Genomic DNA, 14672 nt, shown 5'->3' with positions numbered 1-14672 from the left:
CATCTGGCTCCCAGATGCTAGCTGGGGTTAGGACCTGTGTTGGGTTACAGGGGAGTTGAGACAATAGGCCCTTCTTTTTTTTTTTTTTTTTTTTTTTTTTGAGACGGAGTCTCACTTTGTCACCCAGGCTGGAGTGCTGTGGCCGGATCTCAGCTCACTGCAAGCTCCGCCTCCCGGGTTCACGCCATTCTCCTGCCTCAGCCACCCAGGTAGCTGGGACTACAGGCGCCGCCACCTCGCCCGGCTAGTTTTTTGTATTTTTTAGTAGAGACAGGGTTTCACCGTGTTAGCCAGGATGGTCTCGATCTCCTGACCTTGTGATCCACCCGTCTCGGCCTCCCAAAGTGCTGGGATTACAGGCTTGAGCCACCGCGCCCGGCCTAATAGGCCCTTCTTTACAAATCTTTCCCCTCCCTGGGTCGTTTTTCATGCAAACTATTGAGACAGGCAATGTAATTCAAACTCTTCATTTATCAGCAGAGGAAACTGAGATCAGGTCATGTGAATGACTTACGTGAGGGCCCTGAACTGCTGAGGGTGAGAGTTGGAATTAGACCTCAGGTGTCCCAACTTCTGACCAGTCCTGATTGTCTCTTGCAGCACTCACAATTATTTCACGTGTGTGTGTCTTGTTTCTTCATATTGACATCAAGCCCTTTGTCTCAGAGTTCTTTCCCATGTTCTGCAGCATCTCCTGCTATGCCAGGCCCAGAGAAGGTGGTCAGTTCCTCCCACAGCCATGCTAGGTGCTCATGGAGTGCACTGTCCACACTACTAGGTGCTGCAGAAGATGTAAAAGAAGCCCACGTTTTCCTGGCTTTGCTGGAGGAAACTCATTATCACCATCAACAATTTGAGAAACTTGCAAATTTCTACTAAAATGTGCTCACCTTCTCTGAATTGGTAACTGACATCCTTCCTACAGGGCTGTCAATTGATCCCTGTATAGAAGAGCTACATGAACTTTACAACACCTTTCTCCTCACTGCTGACAGTTGACAGAAAGATGCTGAGCTTACAAATTATCTTCATGACCTGCTTTAGAGAAGTTTTGACCTAGAAAAGTGCTCTGCTAATCAATAGGGTGATGTACAGGGTCTTTTGAAGCCCCAATAAAAGTGAAGGTTCCTTGATTCATTTGGTTCTCTTTGGTGAGTTTTTAAATTTAGGGGTGGGCCAGGCACGGTGGCTCACACCTATAATCCCAGCACTTTGGGAGGCTGAGACAGGAGGTTAGCTTGAGGCCAGGAGTTTGAGACCAGCCTGGGTAACATAGCGACACCTGTCTCTACAAAAAAAAAAAAAAAAAAAAAAAAAAAAAAAGAAGAAGAAGAAGAAAGAAAATTAGTTGGGTGTGATGATGCACACCTATAGTCTCAGCTACTGAGGAGGCTGAGGTGGGAGGATTGCTCGAGCCCAGGAGTCTGAGGCGGCAGTGAGCCATGATCATGCCACCGCACTCCAGCTTGGAGGACAGAGTGAAATCCTATCTCAAAAATAAATAAATAAATAAATAAATAAATAATAAATTTGGAAGTTTGTGTCTGTATGGAGCAGCATGGGGGTCATGGTCTCTGGAATCAGGCTGAATTATATTTAGACTCAGCCTTTGCCACTGACCACCTTGTACCACTGGACAAGTCACCTAACCTCTCTGAGCCTCAGTTTTGTCATCTGCAAAATGAGTATAATAATGGCATTTATTTTGTAGGGTTTTTTGGGATGATGCAAATTTTTTCAGCTAGTGTGAGGCACAGCAAAACTGCTCTGGTTTAGTTTTATGATGAGTCACAAAATTGGGACCTTAATATCCACGTGATAGGAAGATTGAGAGAATTAAATGAGACAATGTATGCACAGTATTAGGCAAATATTGTTATTTGCCTAATAACAATAAAACTGATAGTAATAATAATATGAACTAACATTTATCATGTGCTTGCTAAATTATATCTTAGAGACTTTATAAGCATCAGGAGTGGCTGCATCATTGTTATGATTTTGACCTATGGCTGTGTATTTGGACATTTGAGAGAGCTAGTCTTTCAGAGATTTGAGGACTGGCATGCATTTGTTCATCTTTGCATTTCCTTCCCGTCCTCACAATATCCTGCCTCTTCCACTCCCCAGTGTTGTTAATAGCAGTTTCCAGAGGTGTTTCGGGGAACAAACAAATGCAAGTTGTGGAATGAATGACTAATCCTAGATCATGGAGGTGTTGCAAAGGACCAACCCTCCTATTTCACCTCTCAAGGCTGTCTTCAATTTCAGGAGGGAAAATCGTTTATTGTTCTGAAAGATAAAACAGGGGAACTTGTCAGACTATCTATATAGACTGAGTCTTTAGAAATCTTTCTTTGATCATGAAACTCAAACCCAAGATGAATACTGGGATGGGGAGCCTACGTTTGAGCTTTGCAAGAACCCGCCCGGGAGGAGGTTGGGAACTTGCGGAGAGACATCTGCTCAACAGGGCTCTGCTCTCTTACCTCCTCCCCAGGGATTCCATTACCATGAGCTTGCCTGATGATGGATCACAAGGTGCCAAAGATCAAATGAGGATGGCAGGAAACAGATTATAAACCCTAATGCCAAATCATAAACTAAGGGTGTCGAGAAAAATACTGCTCAGTGTGATGACCCTTCATTGCCTTTCAGACACAATCAATGGGAATTGATCACAATTAATTCACATCTAATGAGAAAGATTTTCTGGCTTCAAAGATCTCAGAGATAGCTTGCTGAAGTAGCAGAGCATGAGCTTTGGAATGCTACAGTCGTAGATTTGAGTTCTGGCACCGCACTGAATATCAGTGGGACTTTCAGGAAGCTCCTTTAACCTCTGACTCTGGCTCCTCGTCTGTAGAGCAGAACAGTCATCCCTCCCTCCACAGGGTTGGTGAGGATGGGAAGGAGGTGCTGCATGAAAGCACCTTCTGCGGTGTGCTACATGCAAAGATGAGTTCTAGACCCCTCGTGGTGTTCTGTGGTGGTCTTCTTTGCTAGAGTTTTCTGTTTCTACTTTCATTTTCTGGCACCAGAACTGTGTTGCAAAATCGATTACTTTTAATGACATTGTTTCAATAGTTTCTTTATTATATGTCTTTTCTTGGCTAGAAAGAGCATTTCTTGCTGTCCCTCCTTGTCCCTCATCTACTCATGCCCAAATTCTCTTCATCCTAAGCTTCCTTTTGGCCTTTCAGGGACTAGGGCTTCAGATCTCCTGTATGTTTCATGGGATATGTGTATAACAGCTTCCCTGCCTCCATTCTCTTTCCACTGTATTACTAAAGTACATATCTGGTCATGTCACTGAACTTCTCAATGTCTAGAGGATGATACCTAACCTTCCCGGCATGGCCCCCAAATCCCTCCTTTGAGAACCTTCTTTGTTTAGTGAATTATCTCAATAAATTATTTTGGTTGGGGAAAGATATTCTTTGGAGAATGACCAGGATGAACTTGGAGGGTGATGAAGAAATAACTGCTTGGTAGGATATGGACGGAGTTTTAGGGCTTGAAAATGAGCAGAGTAGAAGGTGAGGTTATGGGAGAAAGGCCGCCCATCCATGGGGCTAAAAGTTGGTGCCAAGAAGAAGAGAGGTTGGTGGATGTTCCCTAAAGGCAAAGAGAATTGGAGTGTCCTATATTCAAGTGTGAGCTTGCTGTTTGCTAGGATTGACTGTACTATATCTCCCATCTCTGGTCCAAACTTTCCATAAAGTCTATGGCACACACAATCTTGCATTACTGACACTTTGTTCAGATGAGTTTGATAATGATGATAAAGAAAGGGGACAACAGGTAGAAGGTAAAATGCAAAGTGGAAACAGAGACTCTGTAGAAGCAGAGACTTAGAGCCAGAAGAGTGAAGAGGAAGGTCAGCTTCATAACTCCCTACATTTACTGAGGGGGACCTTAGATTTTCCCATTGTAAATTGGGAATCAGAACCAATTTTATTTAAATATTGCAGAAAAAATTGACCTCAGCAAACTGGAAGGCTTCAGGATTTTGCATCCATTAGAGATGTGGCAGTGGCAGCCAGTTTTTCCTTTCCTTCCTATCAATGGAATTCTGTAATTCTGGAGTTGGCAAAATACCCAGTTAGAAGACTATACTTCTCAGCCTCACTGCTGTGGTCAGATGTCTAAGTTTAGGCCAATGTCAGTGGGAGAAATGCAGAAGGACTTATAAGAAAAATTCTTAAAAAGAGGACAGTAAGGGGCCGGGCGTGGTGGCTCACGCCTGTAATCCCAACACTTAGGGAGGCAAAGGAGGGCAGATCACCTGAAGTCAGGAGTTTGAGACAAGCCTGGCCAACATGGCGAAACTCCATCTCTACTAAAAATACAAAAATTAGCCAGGCATGGTGGTGGGTGCCTGTAATCCCAGCTACTTGTGAGGCTGAGGCAGGAGACTCACTTGAATTCAGGAGGCGGAGGTTACAGTGAGCCGAGATTGTGCCACTGCACTCCAGCCTGGGCAGCGGAGCGAGACTCTGTCTCAAAACAAGCAAACAACAACAACAAAAAAGGGGACAGAAAGGTAAGGAATCACCTGCCCCAACTTTCCATTTTTCTTCCTGCCTTCTGGAACTCAGACATACTGACTGGAGCTTCGTCAGTCATCTTGAGTCTTGAGTTACCTTGCAATGGAAGCCAAATGTCTGACTGGCACAGGAGAAAAATAAAGGGGCCTGTGTCCCCATGTCTGAGAGGCCACAACAGCTGCCTCTCTCCAGGCTTCTTGTACACAGGACAGAAATGAAATTCTCCCTTATTTTGGTGTTCTGTTGTCTGCAATTGAATGTAATGTAATCTGTTAATACAGTAGCAGGGCAGCAGAATGATTAAGAAGTAAGCTCCGGAGTCAGACTGCTTTCACTCCATTCCTCATGCTGTCACCTCTTAAGCAGGAGCCTTAAGCAAGTTACCAAACCTTTCAGAATCCTCTGTTTTCTCATCTGGAATATGCAGTAAGTGTAACACTGTTTGTCATATATGGTTGTTGTGAAGATTAAGTAAAATAATGTGTTAAGCACTTAGAACTCTTTTGGTACAAAGTAGGTACTCAATAAGTGGTAGTTGCCACTACGACTATTACATTGTTACAACTATTATTGCCATAGTCACTTATCAGGTTTGGCATTCATCACCATCAATAAGCAATGGGACCCAATAGCAATGGGTCCTTTGGAAATAGATAAGAGGCAATTTCTTGCCTATTCTTGGTACTGCCCCAGGACTGATACATGGTAGGAACCCAGTACATTTTTACTGAACCTTATCTTATTAGATTTTTGCCAAATATTTCTTATGAGTAGATGACAAAAATGATAAGTATTGTGTTCCAGGGAAAGGACTGATGCTGTGTATGCATACTGTTGTTGAATCCTTACCAATAACGTTTGAGAAATGGGCTTGAAGGGTTACTATAGAAAGTGTATGAGCTTAGGAGCGATTCAGACTTATATTCTATTTGAGGAACAATTTTAATAATGTTAAAAGAGAACTGGACATAAATTTACAAAAAAAGTTAAATCTGCCTCTCTTCTACTACTCATAAGAGCCTCTTGTGGCTTTAAATGACCGGATGTCACTGGCACGATGGCTTTGCTGTGTTTCATCTATAGCCAACTACATTAGAGAACCACTGTAAACCATCCTGCCTCCACCCTTCAGTCACTCCAAAAGGCTGTAGGTGGGAACCACGAAGAAAAAAAACTATTTCCTCTATCTAGTTTATACAATCTGCAATATACAAAAGGGTTTTTAGGGTTGGCATGGCTATGGGCTCTGGTTGTGGTCTACTGAGCTATTGAAGAGTAGATAAGACCTTTTGGACAAAGCACAAGCTGCTTCCTCTGATAAGTTTTCTTCCATCTGTGACAGGGTAGTGGGCAATTATAACGCTGGGGTGGGACTAGTGGGAGGAGCTTGGCAAGTTGCTGTAACTTCCCAGCTTGACAAATTGTAAAGAAAATAGATTGCTCTCTGAGTCAGATTTGTTTCATATTATAAGCTGGTTTGCATAGCATGGGGAATGGTGCCACAAGGCCAAAAACTCTCTTAAGATTGTGTGGTCCAAATAGTTTCCATTATGTTGGTGCAAAAGTAATTAGAATTAGAATTCCCTGGGGAACTTTAAAAAATTCCAATGCCTAGGCCAATTGAATTAGAAACTCTGGAGGTGGTGCTTGGGCATCAGTATTTTTAAAAAGAAATAAACAGAAATTGAAAGACAAGTCACAAATTGGAGAAAGTATTTGACGAAATACATACCTAATATAGGACTTGTCTCCAGAATATATAAAGAATGCTTAAAAGTTAATAATAAGAAAATAAAAAACCCAATTAAAAAAGGACAAAAGGGTTGGGCGTGGTGGGTCATGCCTGTAAGCCCAGCACTTTGGGAGGCTGAGGTGGGCAGATCATGAGGTCAGGAGTTCGAGACTAGCCTGACCAATATGGTGAAACGCCATATCTACTAAAAATACAAAAATTAGCCAGGTGTGGTGGTGTGTGTCTGTAGTCTCAGCTACTCAGGAGGCTGAGAGAGAAGAATCGCTTGAACTCGGGAGGCGGAGCTTGCAGTGAGCTGAGATTGCACCACTGCACTCCAGCCTGGACGACACAGCGAGACTCCATCTCAAAAAAATAAATAAATAAATAAAAATGGGCAAAAGATTTAAATAGACACTTTACCAAGGAGAGCACATGGATGACAAACCCATAGAAAGATGTCCAACATCATTAGTAATTAGAGTAATGCAAATTAAAACCACATTGAAATATTGCTATATATCTTTTAAAATGGCAAACAAACAAACAAAAACAAACAAAACAATGACAAAAAACAACATTTGACAATTCTGAGTGCTGACAAGGAACTGGAACTTTCACATGTTCCTGTGCGAGTCAAAAATAATACAGCTACTTTGGAAAAAAGCTTGGCTGTTTATTCTATAGTTGAGCATTCACTTACCATACAAACTAACAACTTCACTCCTAAGTATTTACTTGAGAAACCACAACTTGTGTTTATATAAAAACCTATACATAAATATTTGCAGTGAGTTTATTTATATTGGCCATAGCCTGGAAACAACCCAGTTGTCCTCCAACTGGTAAAAGGATAAACAAATGGTGGTATAGCCATACAATGGGAAGAAAATGGAACAACATTCTGATACACACAACAACATGAATGAATTTCAAATGCATCTTACTAAGTGAAAGAAAGCAAACTTAAAAGGTTATATACTGAATGATTCTATTTACATAATGTTCTGGAAAAGGCAAACCGATAGGGACTGAAAACAAATCAGTGGTTGCCAGGGGCTGGGAGTGGGAGGAGGGATTAACTACAAAGAGGCAGTATGGAGAAATTATTTTGGGGGTGATGGAGCTCTTCTGCATCTTGATTGCGGTGAAGCTTACGTGATTATATGTGTTTATCAAAGCTCATAGAAGTGTATATAAAAAAAGGATGCATTTTATGATACGTAATTATAATTCAATAAAACTGAACTCCAAAATCCATTTTTCATTAATACAGAAAAACAAGTGATTTAAACCCATAGCCAGGGTTGAGAGTTGTTGGCATTATCTCTCAACCTATCTATCAACAGATTTGAATGTGGGTTCTGTCATTTAAATTTCGGTTTGCACATTTTCCACGTATGTGAAATTGGAGATAATAAAACCTACTTTAAAGAGAGAAAGAGTTTTAAGAGTCATGCTCTCTGGAAAGCACCTAATTTAGGGTTTGGCACAAAATAATAATAACCACTTATTTAGTGCTATGTGCTCGGCAACATACCAGACAATTAATATGCATCTCCTTTAGTCTTGACAACAACCCTATGAAGTAGGTATTATTATTTTTAAAGTGGAGAAACGGAAGTTCAGAGAAATTATGGAGCTTGCTCAAGGTCTCATAGCTAGTCAGTGGCTGAACCAGGTTTCAAGTCTAAACTGAATGTTATTGATTGCTATACTACTTCTGAAATCTTTATTTCAAACATCCCACTCTTTATCATTTCCATCACTTCCTAGCTTTCTATCTCACTTTCCCAGTATTTTTATGGCAAAGATATCTTGACCTCATTGACAATTCCAATTTCTACCGATTATACCACTTTTCATGAGTCGCCATCACTCTTGTGTTTTCACTACCCTTCTTAGCCAGCCTAGATTATGTGATACAGCACAGTTTACTCTTCCTTTGAAAATACCCTTAACCCCATTACTTTTTTCTCCCTCTGCTTGGAAAAAGTTAAATCTAAGTTAATCCCCACTTTCTCTTTACTTCATTCTTGCAACTAAGCAGTGATTATTGCTGGAGATAAATGCACAATTGTGGAGACTGGACTCACCCTCAGGTGAGCCAGGTTTTAATCAAGACCAGGAGAAAAGGACCATGTGTTTAAAAGGATGAAGACATAGGGGAGTTTGATTATTGTGGTATGGAGAAGCAGTAGGAAGTTTTGCCAAAGGTGAGGCAATATGTGATGATGATGTGAAAGTGGAAAGAAGACACTTGGAGCAGGACTTCCTTTAGTTTAGTGACCAACAATCACAAGAGTGACAGGCCTGCTTGAAGAAACCTGCTATAAATATGCTAACACTGGCGTAAGTTATAATATTTTGGTCCTGGCCTGGCTAGGGGCTCTGGGAGGATTCCAAATGGCCTCAGTGGCTAGATAAGTCAGTCATACAGTATAGAGAAGTGTTATGGATGGGGCAATATGCAGAGAGGGGGAATCCTGTTTTAGGGAGAGGTAGGGTTTTTTCTTCTTGTGCTTGGTGCTGTGGTGAAGGCCTCAGTTACTGGGCAGGACCAGGGTCTTTAATGGAGGTGGGCTCGTGATGTGCTGGTAAAGGTTTAACAACTGACTCTCTGAACAACGGTAACAACAACAAACACATAGTCCCTTCATAGCTGATTCCAAGTTAACAACATGACATCATTGAATGTAAAGTTGGAAAGAGGTATGCACAATCAGTACTCTTGGCAGCTGGTGTGAGCTGGCTCCAGCATAACACAGGCTGGGCCAATCTCAGGCTCTCCATGTAAGCAGTGGAAAAGTCCAGATTATATACTGCCCATGAGCACTGTGATGGGGTAAGGGGCAGGCTCTGATTTACAGATGTAATATATCCTGTGAAGAATAAGACACAGGTAATTCATTCACAAAAATCACTGTGGTCTGGGAGACTGGGTCAAAATAGGATGAGATCTATTGAAAACCGTGTAGTCTTCATTAATCTGATGCAACGGCCCTGTGCCTTCCGTGGAAACCTCTGAGTATATGGCTGCCTTTTGTTCTACTATCAACATTCTGTTCCACATGATAACACATTTAGATCTAGAAACTCATGGTAAGTCAATTTCTTTGTCAAAAAAGTTTGGAGGTAATTGCTATCACAGTAATAGAATTGCAAGTATTTCCAAAATTCATCCATATGAATAATTTACTTTCATCAATAGGAGAGAAAACCCCTCAATTCTGAAGAAACCTCGACTATTAGGATATTCATGCTTGTGAGAGGATGACTTCAGGAGAGAAGGGGATAAATAGTAAAACCAACAGGAAAGAGAAGACATGACAGGAGGTTAATAAACTCAGCTTATTTTCCTTATCAAATTAAAGAGACATTAAATACAAACCGGCACACTTTCTTGTTTCATGTTTGTAGTCTGTATTTTATGTGAAGACTATTCTACATGTATGACATTAACGTAGTGCTTTTCTTATGACGGCACACATTGGTACACAGAATTCCCAATATAAGTTAGAATTCCTACTTCTCCTGAAATATTTGAAGAGACCAAGACATTCACTGTCAGTACATGGGTTGGCCCACATGATCTGCCACCCTAAAACCCAGAAAAGCCTCATGCTTTTGCAATGCAATCATCAAGAAGCAGGAGGTTTTCCTTTCTCAAGTTGTCCATTGGCCTACTCCAGCAATTCTGGGAAGATATTGTAGATCGCTACTCAAGAGAAGGGGAAGGAAAAGGAAAAGGCAATAGGAGAGCGATTTCTACAAAGTATAGGCGTGTAAGTCCTGGCACCTTATTTTAAAAAATGAGTTTTATGATTCTTTCTCAAGGGGAGACAAGGAGCTGCTAGTGGACCTGTCACTGTGCAATATAAATCTGTGGAGGTGTTTGTGGCAGATGGCCCACTGTGATTCTCACAAGGGCTTTAAATCTCCTGGCCTGGCTTCCTTCTCCTTGGGGGCTCGATGCCAGTTTGAGGTTTATCAAATCCCAATCATACCAGATTTATTGACTTGTCATTTTGCTGCTCTGCCTATCTTTATTATTTATATCTTAGCTCTATCCTTCCCCTCTCCCCCAAGAGGATTGACCTACCTTCCAGTGTAAAGGACAGTTAAAATAAAAACAGAGCCATTAGAACATGACAGGGAATGAGAAGCTGGGAGATGTATGAGAACCAGAATAATTCTCCGTATTGAAAAAATAGGCAGGGAGTGGAAGCTCACACCTGTTATCCCAGCACTTTGGGAGGCTGAGGTGGGCGGATCACCTCAGCCTCCCAAAGTGTGGGGTCAGAGGTACGAGACCAGCCTGGCCAACGTGGTGAAACCCTGTCTCTACTACAAGTACAAAAATTAGCCAGGCGTGGTGGCACGCACCTTTAATCCCAGCTACTCAGGAGGCTGAAGCAGGAGAATTGCTTGAACCTGGGAGGTGTAGGTTGTAGTGAGCTGAGATCGCGCTATTGCACTCTAGTCTGGACGTCAGAGCAAGACTCTGTTTTTTTTTTTTTTTTTTTAAAACCCAGAAAACAAAAAACAAAAAACAACAACAAAAAAGAAGGCCAGGCATGGTGGTTCATGCCTGTAATTCCAGCACTTTGGGAGGCCGAGGCAGGTGGATTAGTTGAAGTTAGGAGTTTGAGACCAGTCTGGCCAAAATGGTGAAACCCCGTCTCTACTAAAAATACAAAAATTAGCCGGGCATGGTGGCCGGCACCTATAATCCCAGCTACTCAGAAGGCTGAAGCAGGAGAATTGCTTGAACCCAGGAGGCAGAGGCGGAGGTTGCAGTGAGCTGAGATCACGCCACTGCACTCCAGCCTGGGCAACAGAGCAAGACTCCATCTCAAAAAAAAAAAAAAAAAAAAAAAAAAGGAAGCTACTAACTATAATTAAGTCAAAACTTGGCCCTAACCTCCCTGGAAGTCAAGGCAAAAAAGAACATTATGATCCACTTTTCTGCCACTTCATACATCTCACCACTAAATACTCCGGAGAAGGGGTATGAGCAGTGACCAGGCTGGTAAGCACATTTTCCACAGTACTTCCTTGCATGGAGACACTTACCTGATAATATGGATGCGACAGCTGCAATGATGAAGGACACAATGACACCAGGTCCTGCCATTTCCTTGGCCACCAGGCCAGAGACCACATACATGCCAGTGCCCACACAGCTGCCAACGCCAAGAGAGATGAGGTCCACTGTGGTGAGCACCTGGGCTAGCTTAGTTCCATGTGCTGTGGTGGCCCCAGTTCCCTCTAGCATGGACTCCACTGGTTTGGTGCGTAGGATCCTGGAGTGCATTGCATACCAGGCAGCCCCCCACTGCACCCGCCGGGGGTCCAGTGAGGTGAGGAAGCCACTCATCTTGAGCGATAGGGGATGCAGTGAAGGTCAGCTGATGGAAGGGGGCTACAAAGCCTTAGTGGATGGTTCTGGAACTCATCTAGTGAACAGGGATCTCCCTTTTAGGAAAGGTCCAGAGGGACCCAGTGCAGCCTTCTCCTGGGCATGAATGTCTGCAGGAAAAACACAAGAAAGCAGAAGATGAGACCGAGTGAGAAACAAACCTTGACTTGGAGGGATGGTTGGAGGTTAATGTCCTGAACTGGTAGAACTGGTCTACCTGTGTGCTCATAACACAAGAGGGTTCCATGGTTCCACTCTCTTTGCTCTTCTCTCCAGTCCTAAAGGACTGTCGGCACGTGCACTGTGCTGCACAGTCATCCTGATGAGGATGGTCTGAGTTAGGGCTCTGCCACTTACTGCTCTGTGGTCTTGGGTAAGCCACATCTGTGTTTCGGTCTCAACTGTCCAATGGGACAATACAGTCTCTCTCTTAGTGTTGATGTGAAGATTAGATGAGCGACATCCATAAGGAGCTTAAGAAAATGCCTGGTATATGGAAAGTGCTCGTCCATCTCACCTCTATCTCTTACTTGACTCTGCCAACACTTGGTCTGTGATTCTTGGGCATATTTTGAGGGGGCACGATATCTACATTTTTTAACATAAGGATGTAAAATTGATCCATGAGTCTCAAGAGGGGCCATGCCACCACATGGGTTATTTTGGCACTTGGCTCCCAAATGAAACAAAAAATGTTTTGGGGATTTTTTTTTTTTAAACTCTCAAACATTGGAATGGTGGGGAGTACTCCTGGCATCTTGGGGGACCCTGAGATGTGAAATGTGTAGGACATTACCACACAACTTTCAGATATTTTGCTTGACATTCCTGTAGATTAAAATCCTGGTTATGATAATCTGAGCCTGGAACCTCACTCTCTTTTACATATAAACTCATAGGATATTTTGGATAGCCTTAATACACAAGTAAATTGAATTTTCCAGTAATATAACTATAGAATAAATCAAAGGAAGATTATAATGTATTTAGTTTGGAACTTAAGAGGAGTTGTTTGCCCTTTCAGAAAACCAAGGCCCCTGTGGGAATGCCACCCATGGTATTGCATTTCTCATGCCGCACTCTGGAACAGCCTGCCATCTGGAACTGGCACGTTTGCGGTGATTTTTCACGTATTGCAAGCATCTGACACAGTCATTTGGGTATGCCTGGGTATTTACACACTGAAATATGTTGTATATAGGTAGATTATCAATAATTTCATTTTAGGATACTAAAAGGAGGTATGACAAAGTATTTATTATAAAAAGGGTGCTGGATCTGATAGAGTTGAGAACTACAGTGTTAGGTAATTTCTAAAGTTTAGTAAATTATAAACTGCAAATATATGAAGCTACTTTCTTTGGAAGCCAGAAGCTGAAGAAAATTTATAAAAACTGTATAAAATTTATAAAACTCATAAATGTATAGAATTTTTGAAATATAGCCAGACATTGATTCCAAATACTGTACTGACAAGCTCAGGACATTTACATACTCAGTAAGTACCTGCCTACCTCATCTACTCAAAGTATTAATGAATACTAAGCACTTAATGTAGCATTTGTCTGCTTCTAAAGGCTTTTCAAACACTAATTAGAAGAATCAAGTGAAATGTGGCTGTTTGGTTCACAGGTTTGGGTGACAGCCTTTCTGGTTTAATTTTTTCCTAGCTTTGACAGTGCTGCTTCGTGCTGTGTTTTTATTCTTGACAACACCTTAGATATCACTATAGTTGGATAACACACCAGAGATACTTAACAGGATAGAGTGTCTGCATTCCTCCCTTCCACGTCCCCTTCCTCCTCTCCTCTTTCTTCTTCTAAAGATTTTCGCATTGGTAAGAAAATATACCATATGTTTACCAGGAAGGCTGCTAGAACAACTGCTTTGGTTGAGGTCTTGTGGGGACATGAATCCACGTATCTATTTATTTCCACTCAGCCAGCATATAAGGAACACCTGTTATGTGCCAAGCATGGCGTGAGGCTTGTAGGTGCAAAGACCATGGTCCCTGCTCTCATGGAGCCTGCAGCCTGGGACGAGGGATAGTGGATGCCCAAATCACACTGGAAGTGAGAGGGTTTGTTTTGTTTTTCCCTGAAAAGCTTCGCTTTTATTATTTCTCTTTTTACACAAACATCGCATATCTATTGCAGAAAAGTCAGACAATATAAACAACAAAAAACCACATGAGTGAATAAAATACCACCCAGCTAGCTACAACCTGATTTATATTCTTTCAGACCCTTTTCTATGTAACTACACAACTGTTTGAATGGACCTATATATGTGTGTGTGTGTGTGTGTTTTATAAATGTTATTATATCATTTATTCTGATTTGAAACTTTCTTGTTTTGCTCAACAATATGTTAGGATGTTTTCCCACATCAATAGTTATGGAAGCATCACTTTTAATAACTGAATAGTAGCTTCACTATTGTGGCTTCAGTGTTTTTATTCACAAAATTGGCCTGCTGCTTTAGTTTTAATTCATCTATTCAAGAAACTATACAAAGCATCTTCTCTGTGTCAGCCCAGCCTTATGTAGCAGTTGCTGTGGTAAATGAGACATTCAAGGTCCTGCTGTCATGGTGCTGACGTTTGGTGAGGAGGGAGGAGGCAATACACAGGTTGACAAATAAAATCAGTCAGTTTCAGAGAGGGATAAAGACTGTGTTATGGGCTGAATCATGGCCCCCTAAATTAGAATGTTGGAGTCAAGCCACCACACCTCAGAATGTGACCTTATATGGAAATTATATCATTATAGATGTAATTAGTTGGGGGGAGGTCATACCAAAGTAGAATGGGCCCTTAGTCCATATGACTGACGTCCTTATAAAAAGGGGAAATTTGTGTACAAAGTCACACACACAGGGAGAACAGACATGGGGGTGATGCCTCTACAAGCAAAGGGATGCTTCAGATTGCCGTGAAACCACCAGAAGCTAGAAAAGAGGCAGGGAA

The 14672-nt window shown here is 41.9% G+C and overlaps 1 protein-coding gene across 1 annotated transcript in view; it reads right to left on the bottom strand.

Annotated features, from left to right (window-relative positions):
- Positions 1–14672, bottom strand: part of SLC7A14 (solute carrier family 7 member 14) — a 116169-nt gene that overhangs the window by 47476 nt on the left and 54021 nt on the right. The window contains exon 2 of the mRNA XM_023213459.2: positions 11359–11814. Coding sequence (XP_023069227.1) covers positions 11359–11662 — 304 coding nt within the window. The 5' untranslated portion in view covers positions 11663–11814. The remainder of the gene's footprint in view (positions 1–11358; positions 11815–14672) is intronic.

Source organism: Piliocolobus tephrosceles, chromosome 2 (genome assembly GCF_002776525.5).
Source record: "Piliocolobus tephrosceles isolate RC106 chromosome 2, ASM277652v3, whole genome shotgun sequence".
NCBI lineage: Eukaryota > Metazoa > Chordata > Mammalia > Primates > Cercopithecidae > Piliocolobus > Piliocolobus tephrosceles.
This window is presented reverse-complemented; position numbering and strand designations above follow the sequence as displayed.